The 22428-nt window shown below is 48.0% G+C and overlaps 2 protein-coding genes and 1 pseudogene across 2 annotated transcripts; 1 reads left to right on the forward strand and 2 right to left on the reverse strand.

Annotated features, from left to right (window-relative positions):
* Positions 1–1141: 1141 nt before the first annotated feature.
* Positions 1142–3589, reverse strand: LOC149121682 (histo-blood group ABO system transferase 2-like). Its single transcript, XM_089315609.1, has 3 exons — positions 3537–3589; positions 3196–3330; positions 1142–1972 (listed from the first exon to the last, which is right to left on the reverse strand). The coding sequence occupies exons 1-3, from the start codon at positions 3587–3589 to the stop codon at positions 1282–1284; spliced, it is 879 nt and encodes a 292-aa protein (XP_089171735.1). The 3' UTR covers positions 1142–1281.
* Positions 3590–4278: 689 nt separating this feature from the next.
* LOC100337847 (uncharacterized) lies at positions 4279–13136 on the reverse strand. Its single transcript, XM_008275426.5, has 4 exons — positions 13019–13136; positions 6820–6886; positions 6194–6250; positions 4279–4870 (listed from the first exon to the last, which is right to left on the reverse strand). The coding sequence occupies exons 1-4, from the start codon at positions 13041–13043 to the stop codon at positions 4420–4422; spliced, it is 600 nt and encodes a 199-aa protein (XP_008273648.2). The 5' UTR covers positions 13044–13136; the 3' UTR covers positions 4279–4419.
* A 7663-nt stretch (positions 13137–20799) lies between these two features.
* LOC149121683 (kinetochore protein Spc24 pseudogene) lies at positions 20800–21664 on the forward strand (annotated as a pseudogene).
* The last annotated feature ends 764 nt before the right edge of the window (positions 21665–22428 follow it).

The following is a 22428-nucleotide window of genomic DNA, read 5'->3' on the forward strand; positions in this document are numbered from 1 at the left end:
GTTCAGAACAACATCATATGCATGAGCTCCATGAGTTAGCCAGGTCATTTCCAGTCTCCTGATCTTATGAGGAAAGCTGTGGTGAGGAGCAATGGACAGGCAAGCAGACTCGGGGTGTCTCCATGGGTCATGCGCCCTGCAGCTGCCTGCAGAGTTAGGGAAAAAACATTAGTGATTTTGACAGAATTAAAACACCAGCAGCCTCTGTGGGAAGGTGTAGAGGTTCCTGTCACTTAGGAATAAAGGCCCTCAGTTCTGCACAGCTCAGCACGCGTTTCCCAAACTCTTCCTTCAACAGTTTACAGGACAATGAGCATACATTCATGTGTTTAAAGCTATATACACAATACAGACCCACCATACACACTACACACAACACACAGTGTACATGCATGCACAGTAGACCCACTACAAACATACTACACTTACAACACAATAGAGGCGTGATGTACAATACACACTACACATTCCACAAGAATGAACTTCAAATTGATCACAGAACTAAACATAAAACATAAAATCATACAATTCTTAGAAGACCACAGGAGAAGCTAGCTGACATTGACAATGAGGTTTTTAAAAGATTTATTTATTTGAAAGGAAGAATTACAGAGGGAGAGGATGAGGGAGAGCAAAATCTTCCATCTGCTAGTTCATTTTCCAAATGGTCACAATGGCTAGGGCTGGGCCAGGCAAAAGCAAGGAGCCAAGAGCTTCATCCAGGTCTCCCACGTGGGTGGCAGGGACCTAAGTACTTGTGCCATATTCCAGTGCTTTCCCAGATACATTAGCAGGGAGCTGGTTCAGAAGTGGAGCAGCTGGGACTAGAACCAGTACCCAGTGAGCCACAGTGCCAGCCCCAGCCATGACTTTTTAAACATATCCAAAATACCCATGAAAGAGGGCACAGCTCAATTGCAGACCTTTTGTCAGGAAGATGGAGACTGGCCTCATCCCAGACATAGGGTGCAGGTCACACTTGGCAGAAGCTTCTAGTGGTAGCCACAGAGGTACCGACTGGGGCTTTGTGTGTCCGTGTGCATGTCTGTTTATATCTCTGTATGTGTTTGTGTGCATGTCTGTGTGTCATTGTGCATGTGTCTGTGTGCAAGTCTCTGGGTAGGGACAGAGGCTGGGCCTGCCTGGGCAGCTCAGTTTCAGCAGTCTCTTCACAGGGAAATGAAGTGGAGTCACTGCACCCTTTTCTCCCAAACTGCTTCTGGGACAGGGTGGCCCAGGGAAGGAGCACAGACTGCCAGGCCCTCATCCTCCTCAAGCTCCTCATGGATTCCGAATTTTCTGGCGGTTCTTGGGCACAGTTACAAACCTCAGCTTCTTCAAGACTGGGTGCCAGTCCAGCAGCCAGTCACCCCACAGGTACTCAGGGGACAGCACCTTGGTGGGCTTGTGGTGCAAAAGGTACTTGTTCAGGTGACTCTCGTCGTGCCACACAGCTTCGATGCCTTTGGCCTTGTCAACCATCATGGCCTGGTGACAGGCGCTGGTGAGCTGCTGCACCTCAGCCACTGAGCCCCCAAAGAAGGCCCCAATGTAGTAAAAGTCACCCTCATCCCAGGGGATGTATGCCTGGGACCTCCGTCGCCTCTCGTAGGTGAAGGCCTTGCGGTTGGCTGTGTAGAAGGCAGGGTGCAGGGTGCCAAACAGAGGGGAGAGGATCTCCACACCCACGTGGTCCCAGAATTTCATGTCCACATCAGAACACACCAGGTAGTCCAACTCGTGGCGGAAGCGCTGCTCTGAGAAATTGCTGATCATCTCCATGCGGTGCATGGACACGTCCTGCCAGCGTGCATAGCTGCGCACGGAGAGGACCACCAGCTGCCGGCCCTCCTTGAGCAGCACATGGGGCACGTCGGCTGGCCGGTCAGTGAAGACATAGTAGGTGACATGGTGTCCCACCATGAAGTGCTGCTCTGCCGTCTCCAGGAACGCCTTCAGGAAGACCATGTATCTACAAGGGGGCAGAAAGCAAGGCCATGGAGCCTTGGTCAGCACCCCACCCCAGGTGGCCACAGGATACTTGGGCACTCAGAAACACAGGATCTCCTGAGGCTGCAAGCAGCAGAGGCACCACACTCTCCTGCCCTGTCTCAGGTGTGTTCATGGCTGTGCCTCGCTTAACCCTCTCTTCCCTGAGGGCAGGGGAGCTGAGGTACAGTGGGGCTACATGGTAGCCCAGACAGTAAGGGGTGGGGCTTGAGCTTCCCTGGCAGACCCATTGTGGAACCTACAGGCTCACCTGGGTGAAGCTCAGCCCATGGAACTCCTTCTCGCACCTGGCAGAGCTGGTTGGGACCTGTGAGGACCCCACCACTCACCCCCTGCTCCTCAGGGTCTGGATCCCAGTGTTACACCCTGGTGCTCTGTCCCCTAGAGGCTTGAAGGAGACCTGCTGCCAAGGTCCTCTGTAAACCACTGAGGAGTCTCCACTAAGTACACCCACCGTGGCAGGGGCCAGGTCTCAAACCATGGAAAGGAGACAGGAGGTAGGCATCCAAGGAAGAAGAGACAGGTAAGGCTTAGGCCATAAACCTCACCTTTAGTCCAAGAGCAAAAGCTTCCAGGCTCAATTTGTGTGCCCTCCCACCCTCCCCCCGCTGCCCCGAGCCCAGGATGTGTTCACCTGCTTTGGATGGCTGGTCTCTCCCGGAGGTCTCCAGAGCTTTGCTCCACAGCCATGGGGATGGGGCTTCCCCATCAACTGGCAAGTGTGCTATGCTCCCACCCCCAACCCTGAGTGGAAGTTTCCGGAACAGCCACCATGACTTTCACCTGAGCCTGTCACACCCCTGGCTCATCAATGAAGTCTTCAATGGGGAGGCAGATGCTGCAGTTAATTAAGGAACACCCACATACCCCATGGGATGACACTGTGCAGCAGGAGCCAGGTCTGAGGTCAGATTCCTCCCCCACGTGGCTCTGCACAGCAGTCACCATCCCTGCTCTCTGTGGCTCCATGAGGCCCAGCTGGTTGCCTGTGGGCTCTCATCAGCTCACATGAAGCTGGTTAGACCCAGAGTCCCAGGGCCTGAGCCATGAAGCTGTCTGCATCATTCTGCAACTGAGCCCAAAGGAGAGCCCCCAGCTCTGTGGGCATCAGTGCACAGTGTCCACAAGAGCAAACAGACCTCTCCTTCTTCCCCTACTGAGTGCTCGGCCACCCCACCTACTCACTTCTTGACGGCAAATACAGTCAGTCCGACAGTCAAGTTCTGTAGCCAGAACTGCTCGTTCAGGAGGTCGATGTTGAAGGTCCCCTCCCAGATGATGGGAGCCAGCCAGGGGGTCACAGTGAGGGCATCACTCCTCCTGCACAGGGAGAGAGCCACACAGCAATGTGTGAGCTGACAGCTGGGTGACCCATCCCAAGACCCTCTACTCAGCCTCCACCTCCCAGTATCCCCCAAGGCTATCCCCCTTCCAGAGGGTCTCAGCAGGCAAACCCAGACCCCTGCCAGGCAACTTGTGACTGGCTCAGACCATGCTGCCTCCACAGGGAAGGGAGGTTTGCTCACCGAGGGCAGGAGCCCCCTCCCCACTGTAGGGAAGACCCCACCAAGCTGTGCATGTCCCTTATTGGATAAAGGGATAGAAGACAGGGAAGCCAGGCTAAGGAAATAAGAGGGACAGGGAGCAGCATGGGGGCCTCCAGATTTAGGCCTCAGAACCTATGAGAATTGCTCCCCTGATATCCAGACACCATGTCCTGCTCTGGCATCTCTGGGACAGCACTCGTCCGTTGTGAAATATCAGTCAAATCACTCACGAGGGAGTCAGCACCATTGGCTGGGGATACAGCATCCTGCAAGAAATTAAAAAAAAAAAAGCTTCTGTCATGAGGGTTCATGAAATTACATAGGACATGGGCTGTGGGTGGAGTGCAGGGCAAACAGCCCCACACAGGCTGCCCTGGGCCCACTCGGTCTGTAATCTGGAGACCCCGAGGAAGGAAACTCAGAGGTGCCAATTCAGCATTTGTAAACTGGGGAGAGCAACTAGGCAACCTTGGGGGGTTGGAAGGAACCTAAGAGGTCTGTGTGGCTCACTTTGGTAAGGAGGAAGCTAAACATGGCCTTGTGTGTGAATAGCCATCAGAGACACAGCTCATCGGCCTGCTCTGCCCCACGCCATGTGGCTCCCTGAGCTCTGGCTTCCTATCTGAGAAATGGGAGACCAGCACCCAGCTCCCTCAGCTGTCAGGATCTGCTCTGACAGTGGTGTGGATCATGGATATGATAACCCATGAGCAGTGGCACTGTCCTCACATAGAGCATGCAGAGCGCAGGAGAGACAGGGCCTCTTCTAAAGGCAGCTGTGCCTGCACATACAGGGGCTTCAGTTGTGGGTCAAGCTGCTACCAAAGAACTCCCATGGGACCCATTGAGGATGCCAGAGAGTTCACAGCTCTGTGGAGGAAGGAAGTGTAAGGGGGTGCCTGGGGCTGGCATAGGGATACAGAGGGAGTATCTCACAAACACAAATATATACATGGGGAGTGGCCAGTGAGGCCAACACTGCTGACAGTTTCAGCCCTGACAAAGGCCCCATCCCAGGCACTGGCCTGAGCCTCCAGCACACAAGGCTGGTGACCACCACCTGGAGAAGCCAAATGACATGTGCTGCCACATGGTCTCCCCAACTGCAAGATGAGGGCAAAGTCAGAGCACAGATGTGGGGAAGGAGCCACCCATTTCCATGGATGGCAGGCAGGAAGGGGCTGCCCAGCATCCACAGTCTCTGTCCATACTCCAGGGCTGAGGGCAAAAGTGCAGTGTGGGAAGACTGAATGAGGCTGTGATACCTGGACAAGGTGACAACTTGCCAGCCGTCAGGGTCTCTAACAGCAACACTGTAGGATGAAACACAGCAGATGAGGTTGGTACCAGGAGCAGAAGGCAGTGTACAGAATCCGGGGGTTCATGGGGGACAGTGGTAGCTGGGACACCTGCCTGGTGCTGACTGTGCCCTTGGTGTCATTGTCCCATCAAACACTGCAGTTTGCTCTTGACTGAGCTGCTCAGCTCCCCTCCCTACCCCCGGTTCTCCAGATGCTTCTAGGCTGGTGGGCAGGTGGGAGTTTCAGAATGTGCCCCCTCCCTTCAGGTGGGGTTCAAGTCACTGGCCTTGTAGAGGACAAGATGCAAGGGAAATGCGACAGAAGTGATGCTGGCAGCTTCTGAAGCCAGGATCTGAAAGGCGGCATGGTCTCTGACCCCTGGGAGATGCCAATCTTGTACCCGAGGCCACATAGAGAGTCCTGGGTGAGTGTCTCCAGCAGCAACCACTGGGAGTGTGCAGACATTTCAAGAGAACCCTGGCCCTGGCCACTGTCTGCCTGTGATCACCTGAGAGACCCCATGGAGAGTTGCCCAGCTGAGCCCAGGCAGTCTAGGAGCCTGGGGAGCAAGCAGGCAAGGACCACAGTGGTTTCCAGCATGCAAGGGGTGGTGGCTCCACTGCACTGGAGAATGGAGGCAAGAAGGAGATTGTGGAAACTGAGAGCAGGTGGGAGACAAGAGTGGTCATGGTAGAGGTGCAACACAGACCAAGGCCTGGAGTAAGGGTCACGTGGCACACAGAGGCATGACAGCAGCCACCCTGGGCTGTGGTGGGAAGGATGGGCTAGAGAGGCCCTACAGACCAAACCACACATGGCCTCCTCTCCCGTGTTCCAGAAACATCACTCTTGCTTCTGTGACAGCTGAGAGGTGAGGAGGGAGAGCAGGGAGATGAGTATGCAGCTGACGCAGAGATGAGTGCGGTTGAGGCAGAGAGGAGTCATTATGGGGGGCAGGAACTGAGGCAGCACTGTCAGGCCCTAGGCATGAGCAGGTGCAGGGTGAGCATGAGGGAAGCCTCAAGGCCAGCTGCCACATGCCTACTGCAGGTGGAGGTGGAAGACCATGAAGAGGAGGGATAGAGGTGGGGGTGGGGCTACTCAAGGAAGCCTGAAATCAGGGCTGCAGTACACATGGGAGGTTGGGGCTACAGCAAGACATGTGAGTGCAGCAGTGCCCTGGGACCCTTCAAAGCCCTAGAGGCAGCCGTGACTGTTTTGGACAGAGCATTGAAAGGAGAAGGGGAGGTGACTCAGGTGGGGCCAGGGAAATCCATGGAGCAGCAGCCAGGCCCTGAGGCCAGCGCAGCTTACCCATCTTGCACCCACACTCACCTGTGACCAGCTCTCACGCCTGCCGGCATCAGGTGTCTGGAGCTCAGGAACCCGTAGCTGTGGGAAGGAAGCACCAGCGAGTGGTGCAGAATGCAGAGCCCAAACCCACTGTCCTCCCCTTCCTGAACAGAGCACAGGCTGCAAGCTCATAGCAAAGCCCAGGTGGCCTACTCTGTTCCAGACCAAAAGGTGAGCTGAAGGGAGGACCCTGGGAATAGGGGGTGTGTGGGTTCCAGTGGCAGCTGCAGAGTCCCCGTCCCCCCCCAGGATCTTTGCAGCCGGAGACCACCTAAAGGAATGTTTCCTGTCAGTGTCCACAGATGCCCCTGTAGAGCTGGCCATGACCTCTTTCTGGGGTTCTAGGACCTTCTGTCTGGGTAGTGCTCACAGCTTGGCCCTGGGACCTGACTTCCCCACTTCTGACCCCAGATCCCTTTTATGGATGGTGGGTGCGAGTGCATTCCTCTGGAGAGGCTTCAGTTAGGGAGCAAGGGAAGGGTGAGGTCGAGCTTGTTTAGTGTCACAAGGTCCCTCCCCACTATGCCGTGCTGGGAGTGGGGACCCCATTGGGGTCTAAGGCTGTTCTTCCCCAAGCTGCTCAGCCACAGCACCCACACATTTCTTACCCAAAGAAGGCCAAGATGAGAATTGTCAGAAGGACCACTGAGTGCAGTGGGTAGCATTTTGGTTTTCCTGGAGAGCAATGGTGGAAAGTCTGGTTATTCCTTCTGTCACCTTCCCCACCACACACCTGCCTTTCCTGTGATTCATCACAGATTCCCATACTCCTCTCTGATGGCAGGTGGTGCTTCCTGCCCAACCCAGCTCCTCTCTGCTCCCCCTACACACTCTGCCACAGGGGAAGCCCTTTGTCTCCCACAGCTCATTGCCCAGCTGCCCCCCTCACCTCTTGGTCCCTGCATTGAGCACTCCCTTCTCATGGCTTGTCCTTTAAGGTGACAGGTTCGTGAGGCCACGCTTTCAACAGTCAACTGTTCTAAAAGGCTTCTCTCTCCAGGTCACTGCCCATGTTCCTTTCAACTGACCCATCTGTTACTTATCTTAAGTTGCCTGCTCTATTCACCCCCACATTTCTAAATCCTATGACCACAGAGCCATCGAGTCTCATGAAACAGAATGTGGGAGGTGGAAGATGAAGATCACATGTCTGTTTGCACTTTCTCCCTCTGTGTGGTTCTTTGATAGTTGGCTGTAGGGAAATCTGGGTGCAATTTTGGTTTTCAAAAAAACATAGTTTTACCTGCTATGCCACAATGCCAGCCCCTTGAGGTATAATTTATAAGCATTTTAGGGACACAGTTTGATGAGCCTTGAGCAATGCACGGCACCTGTAACCACCAGCCTGAACAAGCTACACATTTTTCATCACCCAGCATCTCCCCGCCCCCAGCCACTGGTCTACCCTCCTAGTACTGCAGGTGATTGGAACAATGCCATACACACTCCTCTGGCTGCACCCATGCAGCAGTGTTCTGAGGCTCATCCAGCAGTCGCCCCTATCTCTTGCTCACTCTGCATTGCTGGGTAATATTGCACCACTCATATGTCACAGAATGGCTCATTCTTTCTCCTATAGCAGTGTTCTGAGACTCATCCATGCAGTCACCAGTGTCCCTTGCTCATTCTGCATTGCCAAGTAGTATTACAACATTCATATGTCACTGTGTGACTCGTTCTTTATTGTTTCTGTTTTTCCTGCTGTGGCTACCACAAAGCCTCTATAAACATTTGTGTGTTTCCGTTTCTCTTGATTGATCACCTAGGAGTGAAAAGGATGTGTCCACTGTGAAATATGTGTTTGACTTGGTAAAAACAGCCCAAGTCATTCCCTGCATGGTGAAGTCTCCCCAGCAGCACTGCATGAGGACTGCAGCTGCCCCACACTCTGGCCAGTACCAGTGAAGGGGCCTCGCTGTGCCTGAGGACCTGCCAGGCACCATGTTCCCAGGCACTTAGTGGTCACTTTCCCTTACTCATGAAGTACCTGTTTAAACATTTTGCTCATTTTAAATGCATTATTTCTTGGGGCTGGCGCTGTGGCACAGTGGGTAAAGCCACCACCTGTAGTGCCAACATCTCATATGGGTGCCAGTTCAAGCCCCAGCTGCTCCACTTTTGATCCAGCTCTGTGCTATGGCCTGGGAAAGCAGTAGAAGATGGCCCAGGTCCTTAGGCCTCTGCACCCACATGGGAGACCAGGAAGAGGCTCCTGGCTACTGGCTTTGGATCGGTGCAGCTCCAGCTATTGCAGCCAGTTGGGGAGTGAACCAGCAGATGGAAGATTCTCTCTCTCTCTCTGTAATTCTGGGTTTCAAATAAATAAATAAATCTTTTAAAATGCATTTTTTTTATTATTCATATGTACTGATTTGAGTATCCTTGGCCAGACACAAATAGTTCCTCTCCATCTCTAGTTTGTCTGATCACTTTGACATTTTTCCCTTTTTTTTTTTTTCAAAGAGAAGGTTTAATTTTGATAAAGCCTGATTTATCATTTTTATGGCTTCAGCTTTTTGGTAACATCTCATAAATTTTTGCCCACTCAAAGCTCATGAATATTTCCTCCTAAAATTAATTTAATGATATAGCATGAAAGGTTGAGGGACTTTTAAAAATGGACATTCAGGAGCTTGCACTGTGGTGCAATAGGTTAATCCTCCTCCTGCAGTGCCAGCATCCCATACAGGCGCCAGTTCTAGTCCCAGCTGCTCCACTTCCAATCTAGCTCTCTGCTGTGGCTGGGGAAAGCAGAAAAAGATGGCCTAAGCCCTTGGGCTCCTGCACCCACGTGGGAGATCTAGAAGGAGCTCCTGGCTCCTGAATTCAGATCTGCTCAGCGCCGGCCATTTGGGCCATTTGAGGAGTGAACCAGTGGATAGAAGACTTTTGTCTCTCTCTTTCCTTCTCTTTGTAACTCTACCTCTCAAATAAATAAATAAATCTTTAAAACAAAAACAAAAATTTAAAAATGGAAATTCAATAATTTTATCTGAGTGTGAAAAAACTTCCCATTCCCCATCATAGTACCCTGGCATCATAGTACCCTCATTGAAATTAGCTGTGTCTGTGTCTGGATGTGTCTACTCCTCGGCTGCACAGCTTACCATGGCTACCGTAATACCAACCTGTCTGTATTTCTGTAGCTGTGAAAGTTGGAAGCCCCCCAACTTGGTTTTCCTTGTTCTTTAAAATTTTTTTATTTTATTTTATGGAAAAGCAGAGAGACAGAAAGAGATTTTTATATCTGCTGGTTCACTCCCCAGATGACTGCAACAGCTTGGACTAGTTCAGGCTGAAACCAGGAACCCAGAACCCTCATCTGTGGCTCCTACATGGGAAACAAGGCACACAAGTACTTGAATCATCGTATGCTGCCTACCGGGGTATACACGAACAGGAAGCTGGAATGAGTTGTCAAGCTGAAACTCAAGCCAGGAAATTCTAACACAGTTTGTCTATTATGGGACATTTACATTTTCATAAAATATTTAGATTGTTGGTCAATTTTTTAAAGATTTATTTATTTGAAAGTCAGAGTTACACAGAGAGAGAAGGAGAGGCAGAGAGAGAGAGAGAGAAAGGTTTTCCATCTGCTGATTCACTTCCCAAATGGCCGCAATGGCTGGAGCTGCGCCAATCCGAAGCCAGGAACCAGGAGCTTCTGGGTCTCCCACGCGGGTGCAGGGGCCCAAGCATTTGGGTCATCTTCTATTGCTTTCCCAGGCCACAGCAGGGATCTGGATCAGAAGTGGAGCAGCTGGGATTCAAACCGGTGCCCATATGGGATGCTGGCACTGCAGGTGGCAGCTTTACCCACTATGTCACAGTGCTGGCCCCCTGTTTGTCAGTTTTAACAAAAATCGCTTCTTGATTTTTGGTTGAGGCTATATAAATGCCAGAGTGCAAGTTGGGAAGAAGTGAAAATTAAGCAATATGAAGTCTTCCAACCATGACCATAGTGTATCTGCCCATTTACTTATGTCTTCCTTAATATAGAGACATTAAGAATCTCAGCATTTTGTAGTTTTCATTACATAGGCATTGCTTCTAATTTGGTAAATGTTTAAGTATTTCATGTTTTTGGATGTTAAGTGGTATTTTTTGTTACTTCCTTGCCAATTGATTGTTGCAAGTATTACAAAAATATAATTGGTTTATGTACTGGCTTTGTATCCTGGGACCTTGTTAATCTGATTTAGTTGTTGGGATTATAATAATATAAGGGTATAATATGCTTGTCAACTGTAGCACAGAGGAGGAAATGAAGCTATACTGTGCAGAGCAATGTCCCCAGACAATAACTTGAATATACAGGAAGATAGCAATAGCAAATAAATGGTAAATTTGCAGTTTTTAACAAAATGTTTTGAGGACTGCAATTGTGGCTCAGTGGGTTAATCTGCCATTTTCAAACCTGGAATTCCATATTAGAGTGCTGGTTTCAGTCCTGTCCTGGCTGGTCTGCTTCCAACCCAGCACCCTGTTAATGTGCTTAGGAAAGTCATAAGGGGATGACCCAAGTACCTGTGATCCTGCCACCTATGTGAGAGATCCACATGAAATTCCAGGCTTATGGTTTCAGAATGGCATATCCCCAGCCATTGCAGTCATTTGGGGAGTGAGCCAGCAGATGGAAGACCTCTTTCCATGTGTCTTCCTCTCTCTTTTTGTCATTGTGCCTTTCAAATGAATTACATCTTTAAACACTTGAAGCATTTTTCTCCCTATTTGACCCCATTTAATAAAAATTAGATTATATAAAAATTAATAATTTCAACACAGGATGATCAGATTTATAATAACATAGATTAACACATATAAAAATAATATCACAAACCACCTACAGAAGAATGGAAATTGAACAGTATTGTAATAATTATGTGTTCATTACTAAAGTTAGTATTCATTTGAAGCAGAACTTGATAAATCTGAAGTAGATCATGTAAAGAAAATTTTATGTACTGAAAAAGCAAAGGAATTAAATAATACATTAGGAATACCACAATAAAAAAGAAGGCAGGCAAGGATGAACAAAAGAAAGAGACATGAAATGTGTAGAAGACAGATTGCTGAATTACAGATGAGAATCCAACCACAGCAAGATTAACACTGAACGTGGTGTATTAAATGCTCTGATCAAAAGGGACAGGTTATCTGACTGGATTTTGTTTTAAAGCCTCAAATATACAGACAACACACCTTAGAAACAAACCAATAGGCCCAAAGCAAGAAGATGGTAAAACTCTCATCCTGACAAAAATAATCCAAAAGCTCTGGGCATAGAAAGTCAATGGCCCCAGAACACACAGACTTAAATATACACATGTGTAACAACCCATCACCAAAATACAAGAAACTAAAAGTGACAGAACTGAATGGAGAAATAGTCAGCTTGATGATAAGCAGCAGGAAAATTCAAATCCTACCCCACTCTCAATAGTGGACAGAATAATTAGAAAGTGAGCAGACACTCAGGACTTGATGCTACCATAACCCAAGCAGACCAATCTGCATCTCCACAGCACACATTCTCCTCAAGCGTCCCTAGAACATTCTCCGTGGTACACCAAATGCTGTGAGATTCAACTGAGTTCATGCAAGGATAAAATTACAAGTAACAAAGGAAACCTGGGAAATCTACCAATAGGTACAACTTAAGCAACGTATTTCTAGATGAACAGTTGGTGAATGAAAATAAAAATACAACAGATCTAAATGTATGTGATGCAGCTACAGCTGTGTTTAGAGGAAAATTTGTAGCTCTAGGCCTAGATTAGAAAAGTCTCAAACTAATACTTTCATTGTAAGTAACTACCAAAAAATGAAAAGCCCAAAAGTGACCAGGAAAATTAATAACAGAATAGATACCAATGAATCAGAAAAAAGAACATCAGAGAAATCAAATGTCAATTCTTTGAAAAGACAAAAATTTTATCTATATGGGGGGAGCAAATGACTAAAATCAGGAATGAAAAAGAGACACCAATACCAACTTTACAGAAATTAAGGAAATATTTTTGCCAACAACTTAAGAGGAAATGGAGATTAAAAAAAAAAAGACACAAGAAACTTTTAGAAGAAAGCATAATACTAAACTTTTGTGACACTGAATTAAGCAAAAATTTCTTCAATAAAAGAAAAACTGATAAATTAGAACTAATCACAATTTTAAAGCCTGATGTAAAAACATCAGTAAGGTACTGTGCCGCACTCAGGCAGTGCCTGCAGGGCAACCCTACCCGGCCCCTGCCTCCCCACAGGTCCCTCCTGGTTCCAGCCCTCCCCAGTGTCGCCACGCACTGCCCAAAGGAACCGCAGCCCAGCCTCTCCGTCACAGAGAGCTCACTTGGGCCACACCTGGCCCTGCGCCCTGAGCTGGACCTAGGGAGAGGGGGTTCCCCGCGCTCAGCGTGCCCAGGGCTCCTCTGGATCAGCGCGGGGCACCGGCGTGCGCCAGACGCAGCAGATACCTGGTGGCCTGTTCCAGGCCTGAGAGCCCGCTTCCAACGCCCCCGTCGTCGGGGCGGTCAGCAATGGTTCCAGTTGCGGGAAGGACAGATGAGCCGAGTGTGGGCGAGGAGAGGACAACCACCCCGACCAGGGCCCGGGATGCCAGAGCGCAACCACGCGCTCCGCCCAAAGGGTCTCACAGGCACCGGTCAGACCCGCTCCCCGGCCGCTCTGCACAGGCCTATCCCAAGGCCTGCGAGTCTTGGTGCTCACCCGTCCAGCCTTAGGGCCCGTCCCGATTTCCCATCCATGGCCGCGCCCAACCCTCACCAGAGACCCGGGAGCCACACTCACCAGGAAGAGTGCACAGCTCGGCCATCTTTCCGCGTTGATCTCAGCACAGCCAGGCCGCTTGCCCCTCTGCCACCTTCCCGGCTGGGCCGCACGGGGGCAGGGTGGTGCCTCAGGGAACACAGAGGCGCCCCCTCCTGGCTCAGTGCACCCCCTGCCCACATTCCCCGAGGCCAGACCCGAAGAGGGGACAGGGGACACTGAGCTGGAAAGGGCCTCCTAGAGGGAGTGCAAAAAGGATCCATCTGCCCCTTGCAGCCCCCCCGCCCCCCGGCTTCCCTCGGGCCCGCCCCTGGCCCCTGTCCTGGGCAGTACACCTACACCTGTCCCCTGACGCCCCGCTCCCTCTCCCCTGAGGAGGGAGAACTGTACACCTTGCCTCCCAGGGAGGAGAACTGGATCCCCCTTGCCCTAAAGCTTCTGAGACCTGAGGCCCTGTCGTCTGCACCAACAAAACAGCAGCTCCAGACAGTGCCGCACCTCTAGGTTCACTTTCATGCCCCGCACACGCTGCCCCGTACTGGCCCAGCACATCCTACTCGATGCAGAGCTCCTCTCCTTGAAGCCTCCTGGGACCCAGCTTCTAGCACAGGGGGCCCAGAGGAGCGCCCCCCCCCCCCATGAGAACGTGATGAGCATCACTCTGCCCTGCCGGCCTTGAGCTCTCCAGTCTGGGCAGAAATCCAAGCCTCCTCCAGGCTCCAGAATCCCATGATAAATGAACAGATGCCAGGGAGTCGAGGGAGTTGGAATGGGGAGTGACTGCTTGATGAGCACAGGGTTTTCAATGGAGATGGGGAAAATGTTTGGAATTAGACAGAGAGGAGGGTGTGCCTCATGTGCAGGCAGTTGGCGCCCAGGAATTGTGTGATTTCAAGTTTTATAAAAATAAACTTTTTATGATATAAAATATAGGTAACCATATGCATGAAAATAAAAAAAAATTGGGGCCGGTGCTGTGGCGTAGTGAGTCAAGCACTGCCTGTAGCGCTGGCATCACATATGGGCGCCGGTTCGAGTCCCAGATGCTCCAATTCTGACCCAGCTCTCTGCTATGGCTTGGGAAAGCAATAGAAGATGGACCAAGTCCTTAGGCCCCTGCACCCATGTGGGAGACCCGGAAGAAGCTCCTGGCTCCTGGCTTCGGATTAGCACAGCTCTGGCCATTGTGGCCAATTGGAGAGTAAAACAGTGGATGGAAGTCTTCTCTCCCTCTCTGCCTCTCCTTCTCTCTGTGTAACTTTCAAATAAATAAATAAATCTTAAAAAAGGAAAATAAAAATATTCATAAAATAGAAAGGATACCCTTGCATGTAGGGGCTGGTCCTGTCACTGCAGTTGATGCCACAGTGGATTCCAGCTGTGGGTCTGGTCCTTGCTCAGGGGCGCTACCAGGACTGGTTCTGTTAGGATTAGGAGGGGGAGTGAAGCTGGTTCTTTCTGAAGCTTGCATTGGTGCTGTCTCTGGAGATAGAATCACAGCCACTATGCCACTGGGTTTGGACCTGGTACTAGAGGTGTTGCCCACTCCCAGGAGGGAGCTGCCATTCTCTGAAAGTTTCTGGCTGGTCTAGTTTGGAGCGTGTCCTTCTTTGGCACTGGGACTGAGCTGTTACATTGCCATGAGAAGCTCTGCAGATGCTCGGGGTCTGACTGCACTGGAGCCACAGCTGCTGTGGAGTAGCTGCTTCTCTACTACCTGGGATCTCTTGGAGTTCTACAGACACTGCTGGGACCAGCATGGAGGAGGCCCAGGGCTGGGGACAAAGCCACTCCCAGACTGCAGTGGCTGGAGGGTTGAGTCGGCTCACGCCTCTGCATCCTGGGCAGCCTCTGCTCTGTGACGGAAGTGCTATGCAGCCCCACAGTGGTCCTGGGTGCCAGCACCAGAGATACACTCAGTGCCCTTCGACTGCAAAATTTCAAGTGACTACAAAGTTACAGCTCATTCAATGTAATAAATAAACGAAGATATAAAACATCAAATAGGAAAAAATAAAAATCATAGAAATATCATTGCAGAGAGGGTAAGGACAGCTCTGCCCTGGGTTGGCACTGGACACAACTCCAGAGCTGGTGCTAAAGCACTTCCAAAGCTGGCTCCAGCTCCACAGGCTGGTGGCTAAATAGAGTGGTGACTAAATTGCAGTAGGATAGCTTTTTTCCAAAATAAGTAATAAATTCTAAAAAACTACACAGTTGAGAAATGCTAGTCTAATCTGGCATTAAATGTTCAGTTAAACTGATGTCCAAGCCCTGAACCATGTCCAACCAGACACAATTATAAATGTGTGTTCTGATGTCTCCTTTTCCATCAGTGTTCATGTAAGTTAATCTCTCAGGATCTGATTTTCCTTGGGAACAAGTCTCTAGATCTTCAAAGCAATATTCAAGATCCAGCCAGTCTTCCCTAAAAGACATTGCCAAAAATTCCCTCTCCCAACTATGCTGCAGCACTCCCATCTGCCTAATGAAAGCTGTTTTAGTGAGGAATGAGTAGAGGAACTCACGTAAAAGCTCACGTTCAGGACAAAGCAACTACCTCTCTGCCTCTCACAACACAAAGATCCTTTCCATATTGGTTAAATGAAATGCTAAGAAAGATCTCCAAAGGTTAATACAGCAACGATGAAGCAGGATTAGACTATGACAAATGGCATATTAGTGGTTATGGTGCAGCATACATATAACTCAGCACTCTAAGACCTTAAGAAAAATAGGAAAGAAGCAATCTCCTCAAATTACAGCATAATGTAAACCTTTTATTCATAAAGAGACAACTTAGTTTAGATGTGCCTTAGTCTCACTTAGAAAATGCCAATCCTTTGAACATTATCTTTCAGGACATTTTAAAGTGAATCTCTCAAAGCATCATCCTACAAGTCAAGTTAAATCATGGTAATGTTAGTTTGTTCCCTTTTACAAATAAGAGATGATGGAACACATTTCTAATTTCATTGTTGATTTTTAGTGTAGATAACAAGAGAAAAGTAAGATAATCAATTTTGTCACTTCATTAGTGCCTTCCTTTTTTAGTATGAGCTTACATTGCCTTGCCACCAGTATACTAAGGAACCATTATACAAAACAAACTGCTCTATGCATATTTCTTTCCCTCAGAGCAAGCTCAAAAGTGTAAACCTACCATCAGAGGAAGTGAATTCACTCTAAAACATCACCTTTAAAAATTCCCTTAAACATTTTTATAAAAAGTATTAACAACAGTGGCTTATTAGTAATTGAAAGACACAAGAAATAGGAAGTAAACACAATAAAATAAATTATTTGTAATCAGATCACCAAAAACTCCATTTATTTTTATTTAATCCATGGCAATGAGTCTTTCCTTGTTAATTAAAATGGCCTTGCTAGTTTTGACAGCATCATCTCTAGACTCAATGGACATACTCCTGACAACAGCATGGGAATCAATGTTAATCATGTGTATGACGGCACACTTCCTCTCATTCTCTGAAAGAGCCAGGGCTGTGCTTATGCACATGTGCACCAAGCTGGGTGCCTTGGCTGAAGCAAACACTTAAGGGCACACTGATCTTTTTCAAGGAATCAAGCCTGGAATGGGAATGGCTGCTACATATGTCTGCAAGCAGCTGATTTGCCAAAAACAGTAAAGGAACAAAACAAGAAATTAAAAATCCACCATGGCCTTTAGCAGCTATTCTTTTTATGGTAAGTACCTGAAACAGTAAAGTAGAAGGTACTATGATATGTCATTGAGTGTTATGTTTTATAAGAAATAGAGGCAAATTTTACAACTTTATCTTCATTATTTTGATAACTAAAACCTTGAAAATTTTGATGAGATTCAAAATGAGTAAATGAAGGCACAAATGTCTGACACTCCGTATATAAGAATGCCAAACTATAAGGAGTGGAAATTAAACAGTTTCACCATAATATTAACAAGAAATAAGCAAGAGTTAAGCTGACTGCAAGAGATCTGCATGGACTTGATAGGAACCAGCCATGCCCCCCCACCACCTTCCTCTGGACCTTATCGGCCTTAGATGACCACCAAAGTGTATATAAACTGCAGACTGAAGAGGCCCAGTGAGACTCTCTGAGCAGATTCTCCTGAGAGCAGCAGAGTGAAAGCTCTGAATTGGCCCACTGCATTCAGACCTTCCCACAAAGTTCTTCCAGCCAGCACTGTGCCTGCCTGATGCTGAGGCTCTGAGCTCACCAGACGCCAAGACTCCACCTGCCTGACTTGAGACTCTGCCAGCCTGGCCCTTCCAGACCTGTGTTTTCCAGCTCAGAGGCACCACCCATGCAGCCAATGTGAAAATCCACTTTCTGTGGCTAAGACACTTCCCGAGGAGCACTGGAGGTACCTTAAAAACCTTGGGTGCTTGGTTTACCCAGTGTGTTGTTCTATACAAATTAAAACACGTGACTTCCCTACTACATGATAGAAGCCTTATTAAAACCAACACTGCCTCTCTGCTGCTACTGCACTTGCAGCACAAACTAAAAGCTACATTTGATAATTGTGATGAATTGTTGGTGACATTGCCAGGTCTTAGTGTCATCAGACCATCATATCCTGACAAACATGGAATATGACCAAGGCTATTAAAACTTATGCTTTGAAACTTTTAAACAACATTTTGAAGAATCTGCTGAAAAGTAACAGGACTTACACAAGAGGACCTGGGGCCATCAATTTCAAAGATCAAGACAATGTAAGTCAGTAGCTTTCAAATAAATTTCAGCAAGAAAAAAAAAAAACACTTTTCCAAACAAAATCTTACACCTCAAATGCAACAGATAAATGGTAAGGATTCTTACTGTAGTTACATCTCAGCAGAACTGAGTAGCTGTAGAACATGTTAAAAACCCCTGATTCAAGGCAAACCAAGAGTGTCTGTTCTCTATAAAAGATGAACTATATTGGAAACAAAACAAAAATGTGATCATTCCATCTTACACCACCACCTTCTCTAACTAAAAGATAAACCTCAAAAAACAAAACAAGAAAAACACAATAAAACAGGAGAGCTCCAGTTACCCACATGGCTCTCCAGTGTGTGCGATGATGAAATGACAGATACTTGTAAGGACCCGAGAGGCACGTAAGCTAAAACGAAACACAATGGTGGAATTAACTGCTCTCCCAGTGAAATGCCTTAGCATGAAAGATAATTCTTTAAATGGTGCATTTAACACAAGTGATAATACAAAATTCTGCACTCAATACTTAGTGTATACTCCACCTTCTTACCTCTGGCAAGATGTTCTGCCTTAGCACTCAGTTGCATTCTTTTCCTTTTCTTTCTGTTAATTAGGCTTTAATTCTGAGGACCATATGAGGGTGGAATGTATCACCTTTTAAAAACTAAGCACAAAGTCCGTATAGGATTTGCTTAAGTTGATGGCCAAATGTTAAGATGTTATTGTTCATATCATTTATAATCTTGCTACAATCCACTTAACAAAGTTTGGTTAGATTTCAGGGAAAATTATCTTCCAGATTAGTTTTTTTCCCTTTGGAAAGGGGGAGGAATAGGAAACAAATTTACTGCAATTATTAATATGTATGGTGCAAACTTTCATGCAAACAAGATGTGCCAGCAGTGTGATAATTTAAACATCTATATACAAAAAAAGAAGTATGCACAAACTTCCTGCTGCTTAGAACTCTGTGGCTCCTAGGACCCAGTTTCCTTTACAGGTTTTCAAACAAAATAGAAAAAGAAATTAAATTGTGCCTGAAATGGATCTTCTTGTTCTTCAGAATTAGCCATCTGGTTCCCGTGTCTTGTAGAATACAGGCACTGGACCCTTGGTGTAGCTTCTGCTCCACTTTCTATCCCAGGAATGGACTGGTCTCATTCCTCAGCCCTCACCTTAAATTGGTCACACACAGGGTCCCTGACAGTTGACGGAAGGCTGTGTTCAGGATTGCTGGGTGAGCTCAAGGGATGCTGGGAGGACTCTGTTATCTTCCCCTTTGTAGTCTGAGGTTTTTTAGCCCTGAGTAAAGAGGTCATTTCTCTTTATAAGCACAAAGCATTTTTTGTTCCTTTCACTAGTTTTCTATTGATGGTAAAAGAATGTATGCATGGCTGGTGCCACGGCTCAATAGGCTAATCCTCCGCCTAGTGGCGCCGGCACCCCGAGTTCTAGTCCCAGTCGGATTCTGTCCCAGTTGCCCCTCTTCCAGGCCAGCTTTCTGCTGTGGCCCGGGAGTGCAGTGGAGGATGGCCCAAGTCCTTGGGCCCTGCACCCGTATGGGAAACCAGGAGAAGCACCTGGCTCCTGCCTTCGGATCAGCGCGGTGCACTGGCCACAGCGCGCCGGCCACAGCACGCCGGCCACAGTGGCCTTTGGAGGGTGAACCAACGGTAAAAGGAAGACCTTTCTCCCTGTCTCTATCTTTCTCTCTCTCTCTCTCTCACTGTCCACTCTGCCTGTCAAAAAAAAAAATATATATGCAGAGGCCAGTGCTGTGGTGTAGTGGGCTAGGCCTCCATATGTGGTGCTGCCATCCTATTTGAGTCCTGGCTCCTCTTCTTCTAGTCCAGCTCCCTGCTGTTGGCCTGGGAAAGCAGTAGAAAATGGCCCAAGTACTTGTGCCCATGCATCTGTGTGGGAGACCTAGAAGAAGCACCTGGGTACTGGCTATGGATCAGCCCAGCTCCAGTCATTGGCCTTTTGAGGAGTGAACCAGTGGATGAAAGACCTCTCTCTCTTTCTCTCTGCCTATACCTCTGCCTTTCTTTTTTTCCTTTCTTCCTAGTATGGATTGAAATTAAATTAAATCAATGCAATTTAATGAGTTTATTTAGTCTTAGAATGCTTAGAAATTTTGTCTGATTATACAAGAATTGGGCATACATGTCTTTTATAATAATTTTTACATAACAATTATGGAAGAAATTTTGGTCATATATTTTCAACAAATGAGTCATAACAAAAATGTACACATTGAATCATTCATAATTTAATTTTTGTTCCACCTCTTGTGGAATTTGTATATCTATATTTGGTTTTCACTAAAACTGAGGCTCTCTTGTTTTTTTTAATGATTTATTTACTTAAAAATCAAAATGTTTAAGAGAGTGGGGAGACAGTCGTTTCTGCTGGTTCACCCCCTGAAATACCTCCAACAGCGGGGGATGTGCCAGGTGGAAGCCAGGAGCCAGAAACTCCATTCAGGTCTCTTGAGTGGGTGGGAGAAATCCAAGAATTTGGGATTGTTTGCTGTCTTTCACGTTCAGTTGCAGAAAACTGCATCGGAGAAGTGGTGTGTCTTGGACTTAAACCAAGCACTCTTGTAAAGGATACTGGTGTCCCAAGCAGGAGCTTAACCCACTGCACCACCATGCCCACCCCATGAGGATCACATTTTCTTAATGCACAGCTTCATACATCCAGGATTATAAACTTAGTTTTTTCTATAGCTTGCTTTATTTGAATTTTTTTGTTCCCTATCTTTTATGTGACAGAATAGATTTCTCACTTGTTTTTTCTTTGTATTTTTGGTTTGTTTTTCTAGTTTTTTTCCAAACTGTAATCCTCTTTAATTATTATATTCATTAAATTGGTTGTTAAAAACAAAATATAGTAAATATATGCTTTACACATTTATTACATTGTAAGTTCAAGCCTGATATACTTTAATACTAATGTTGCTCTGATTGCAAGTTTACACTAATATCTATTTCTTACAACTCATTTATATTTTCAATATTTTAATTTTTCTTATCTGTTAAAGATATTTCTCTGCATCGATTTTTGTCTTCTATTTCTTCCCTATCCACTACCATAAAAATTATTTTTAATATTCATTAATTGTAAAACGAGGCTCTCTCAAATTCATTCTGTTCCTTCCCTTTATCATGTTCACAATTTTAACCTGTTGACATTTATATTTTCCTTCCTTAAGTTGAACAATATTTTAGAAGTCCTATAAGAGATTTAAACCTAGTTCTTCATACAACCTTATATTAAAAAAACTTTATTGGGGCCGGTGCTGTGGCACAGCAGGTTAATGCCCTGGCCTGAAGTGCCAGCATCCCATATGGGCACGTGTCTCCTCATGGCGGCCTTCCGCGACGTCCAGGAGGTGAGTCAGGGGCTGCTGAGCCTGCTGGGCGCCAACCGTGCGGAGTCTCAGCAACTCGGCTGCTGGGGCCTCAGGAACAGCTGGTGGAGCAGCTGCTGGAGACGCAGGACAGCGGCGAGCCTCAGCTCCGAGAGATCCTGGCCTCCGAGGGGGAGGTGGCGCGGAGCCTGCTGGACGCCAGGGAGCCGGCACACCGTGTCGGCGCCGAGCTGCAGCAGCTGGACGCCGAGCTGCAGCGGGCGGTGGCGGAGACGTGGGGCTGCAGGCCGGCCTGCTCCAGCTCAGCCAGGAGCTGCAGGAGCTCAAGGAGACGGAGGCAGAGCTGGAGAGACAGGCCAGGGAGGTGGATGGTCACCATCCCGGCGGCCGGGATGTACGTGGCGCAGCTCTACCGCCGCAGTAGTGAGATCGAGTGGGACTGTGAGCGTGAGCTGGGGGCCATCAAAGGCATCCACCACGGCCCCAGTGTGGCGCAGCCCATCCACCTGGATGGCATGTAGCTCTCCAAGAAGTTCGTCAGCGATCACCTCTGGAACCTGGAGGACACCTCCTGGTAGCCGGCGGCGGGGCCCCCACAGACCCGAGTCTCACTGCTGTGTCCTGCCCTCGCTGCCCTGGCCAGGGGACCCGGAGCCGGTGGGGCCGCACCGCCCGCGGCCTCACTCCGTGGAGTTCCCAGCTCCATGCTGGGTGCAGGGTCCCCCCACCCCACTTCTACCCCAGCCATACACAGGTCCCGGCTGCCGCGGGAGCTGGCCAGACAGGGCAGGTTGTCCAGGCGGCCAGGAGTGACCAGGGTGTCCAGGCTTCCGGGATAAGGCCTTGATCCTTGGAGGCTGTGGGCGCGCTGATTATGGGATGTGGGTGCCGAGGCTGCCGGAAAAGACAGGCTGGGGAACAGGACGGCGCTCAGAGAGGCTGGGCCTGGCTTCAGACTGGTGCAGCTCCCACCGTTGCAGACGTCTGGGGAGTGAACCAGCGGATGGAAGACCTTTCTCTCTCTGTCTCTACCTCTTTCTATAACTCTTTCAAATAAATAAAATAAATCTTTAAAAAAATGAGTATATGTTTTAAAATTGTGAACTGACACATAAAATTATGTCAATATGGCACCATGTTGTTTTCCTATTAAAATATGCGTTATGTAATGTTCAAATCAGGGTAAACATCAGTCTTCTCAACTACTTATCATTTCATCATTTTCTTATGTTGAAAACATTCAAAACCCTTTCTTCTAATTCTTTTTAGAAAAACACATTATCATGATCCATAGTCACCCTACTCTATCATGCAGTACAACACCAGAACTTCTTACTCCTAA

This window comes from Oryctolagus cuniculus, chromosome 16, assembly GCF_051225735.1.
Source record: "Oryctolagus cuniculus isolate XC-2025 breed Fujian yellow rabbit chromosome 16, ASM5122573v1, whole genome shotgun sequence".
Lineage (NCBI taxonomy): Eukaryota > Metazoa > Chordata > Mammalia > Lagomorpha > Leporidae > Oryctolagus > Oryctolagus cuniculus.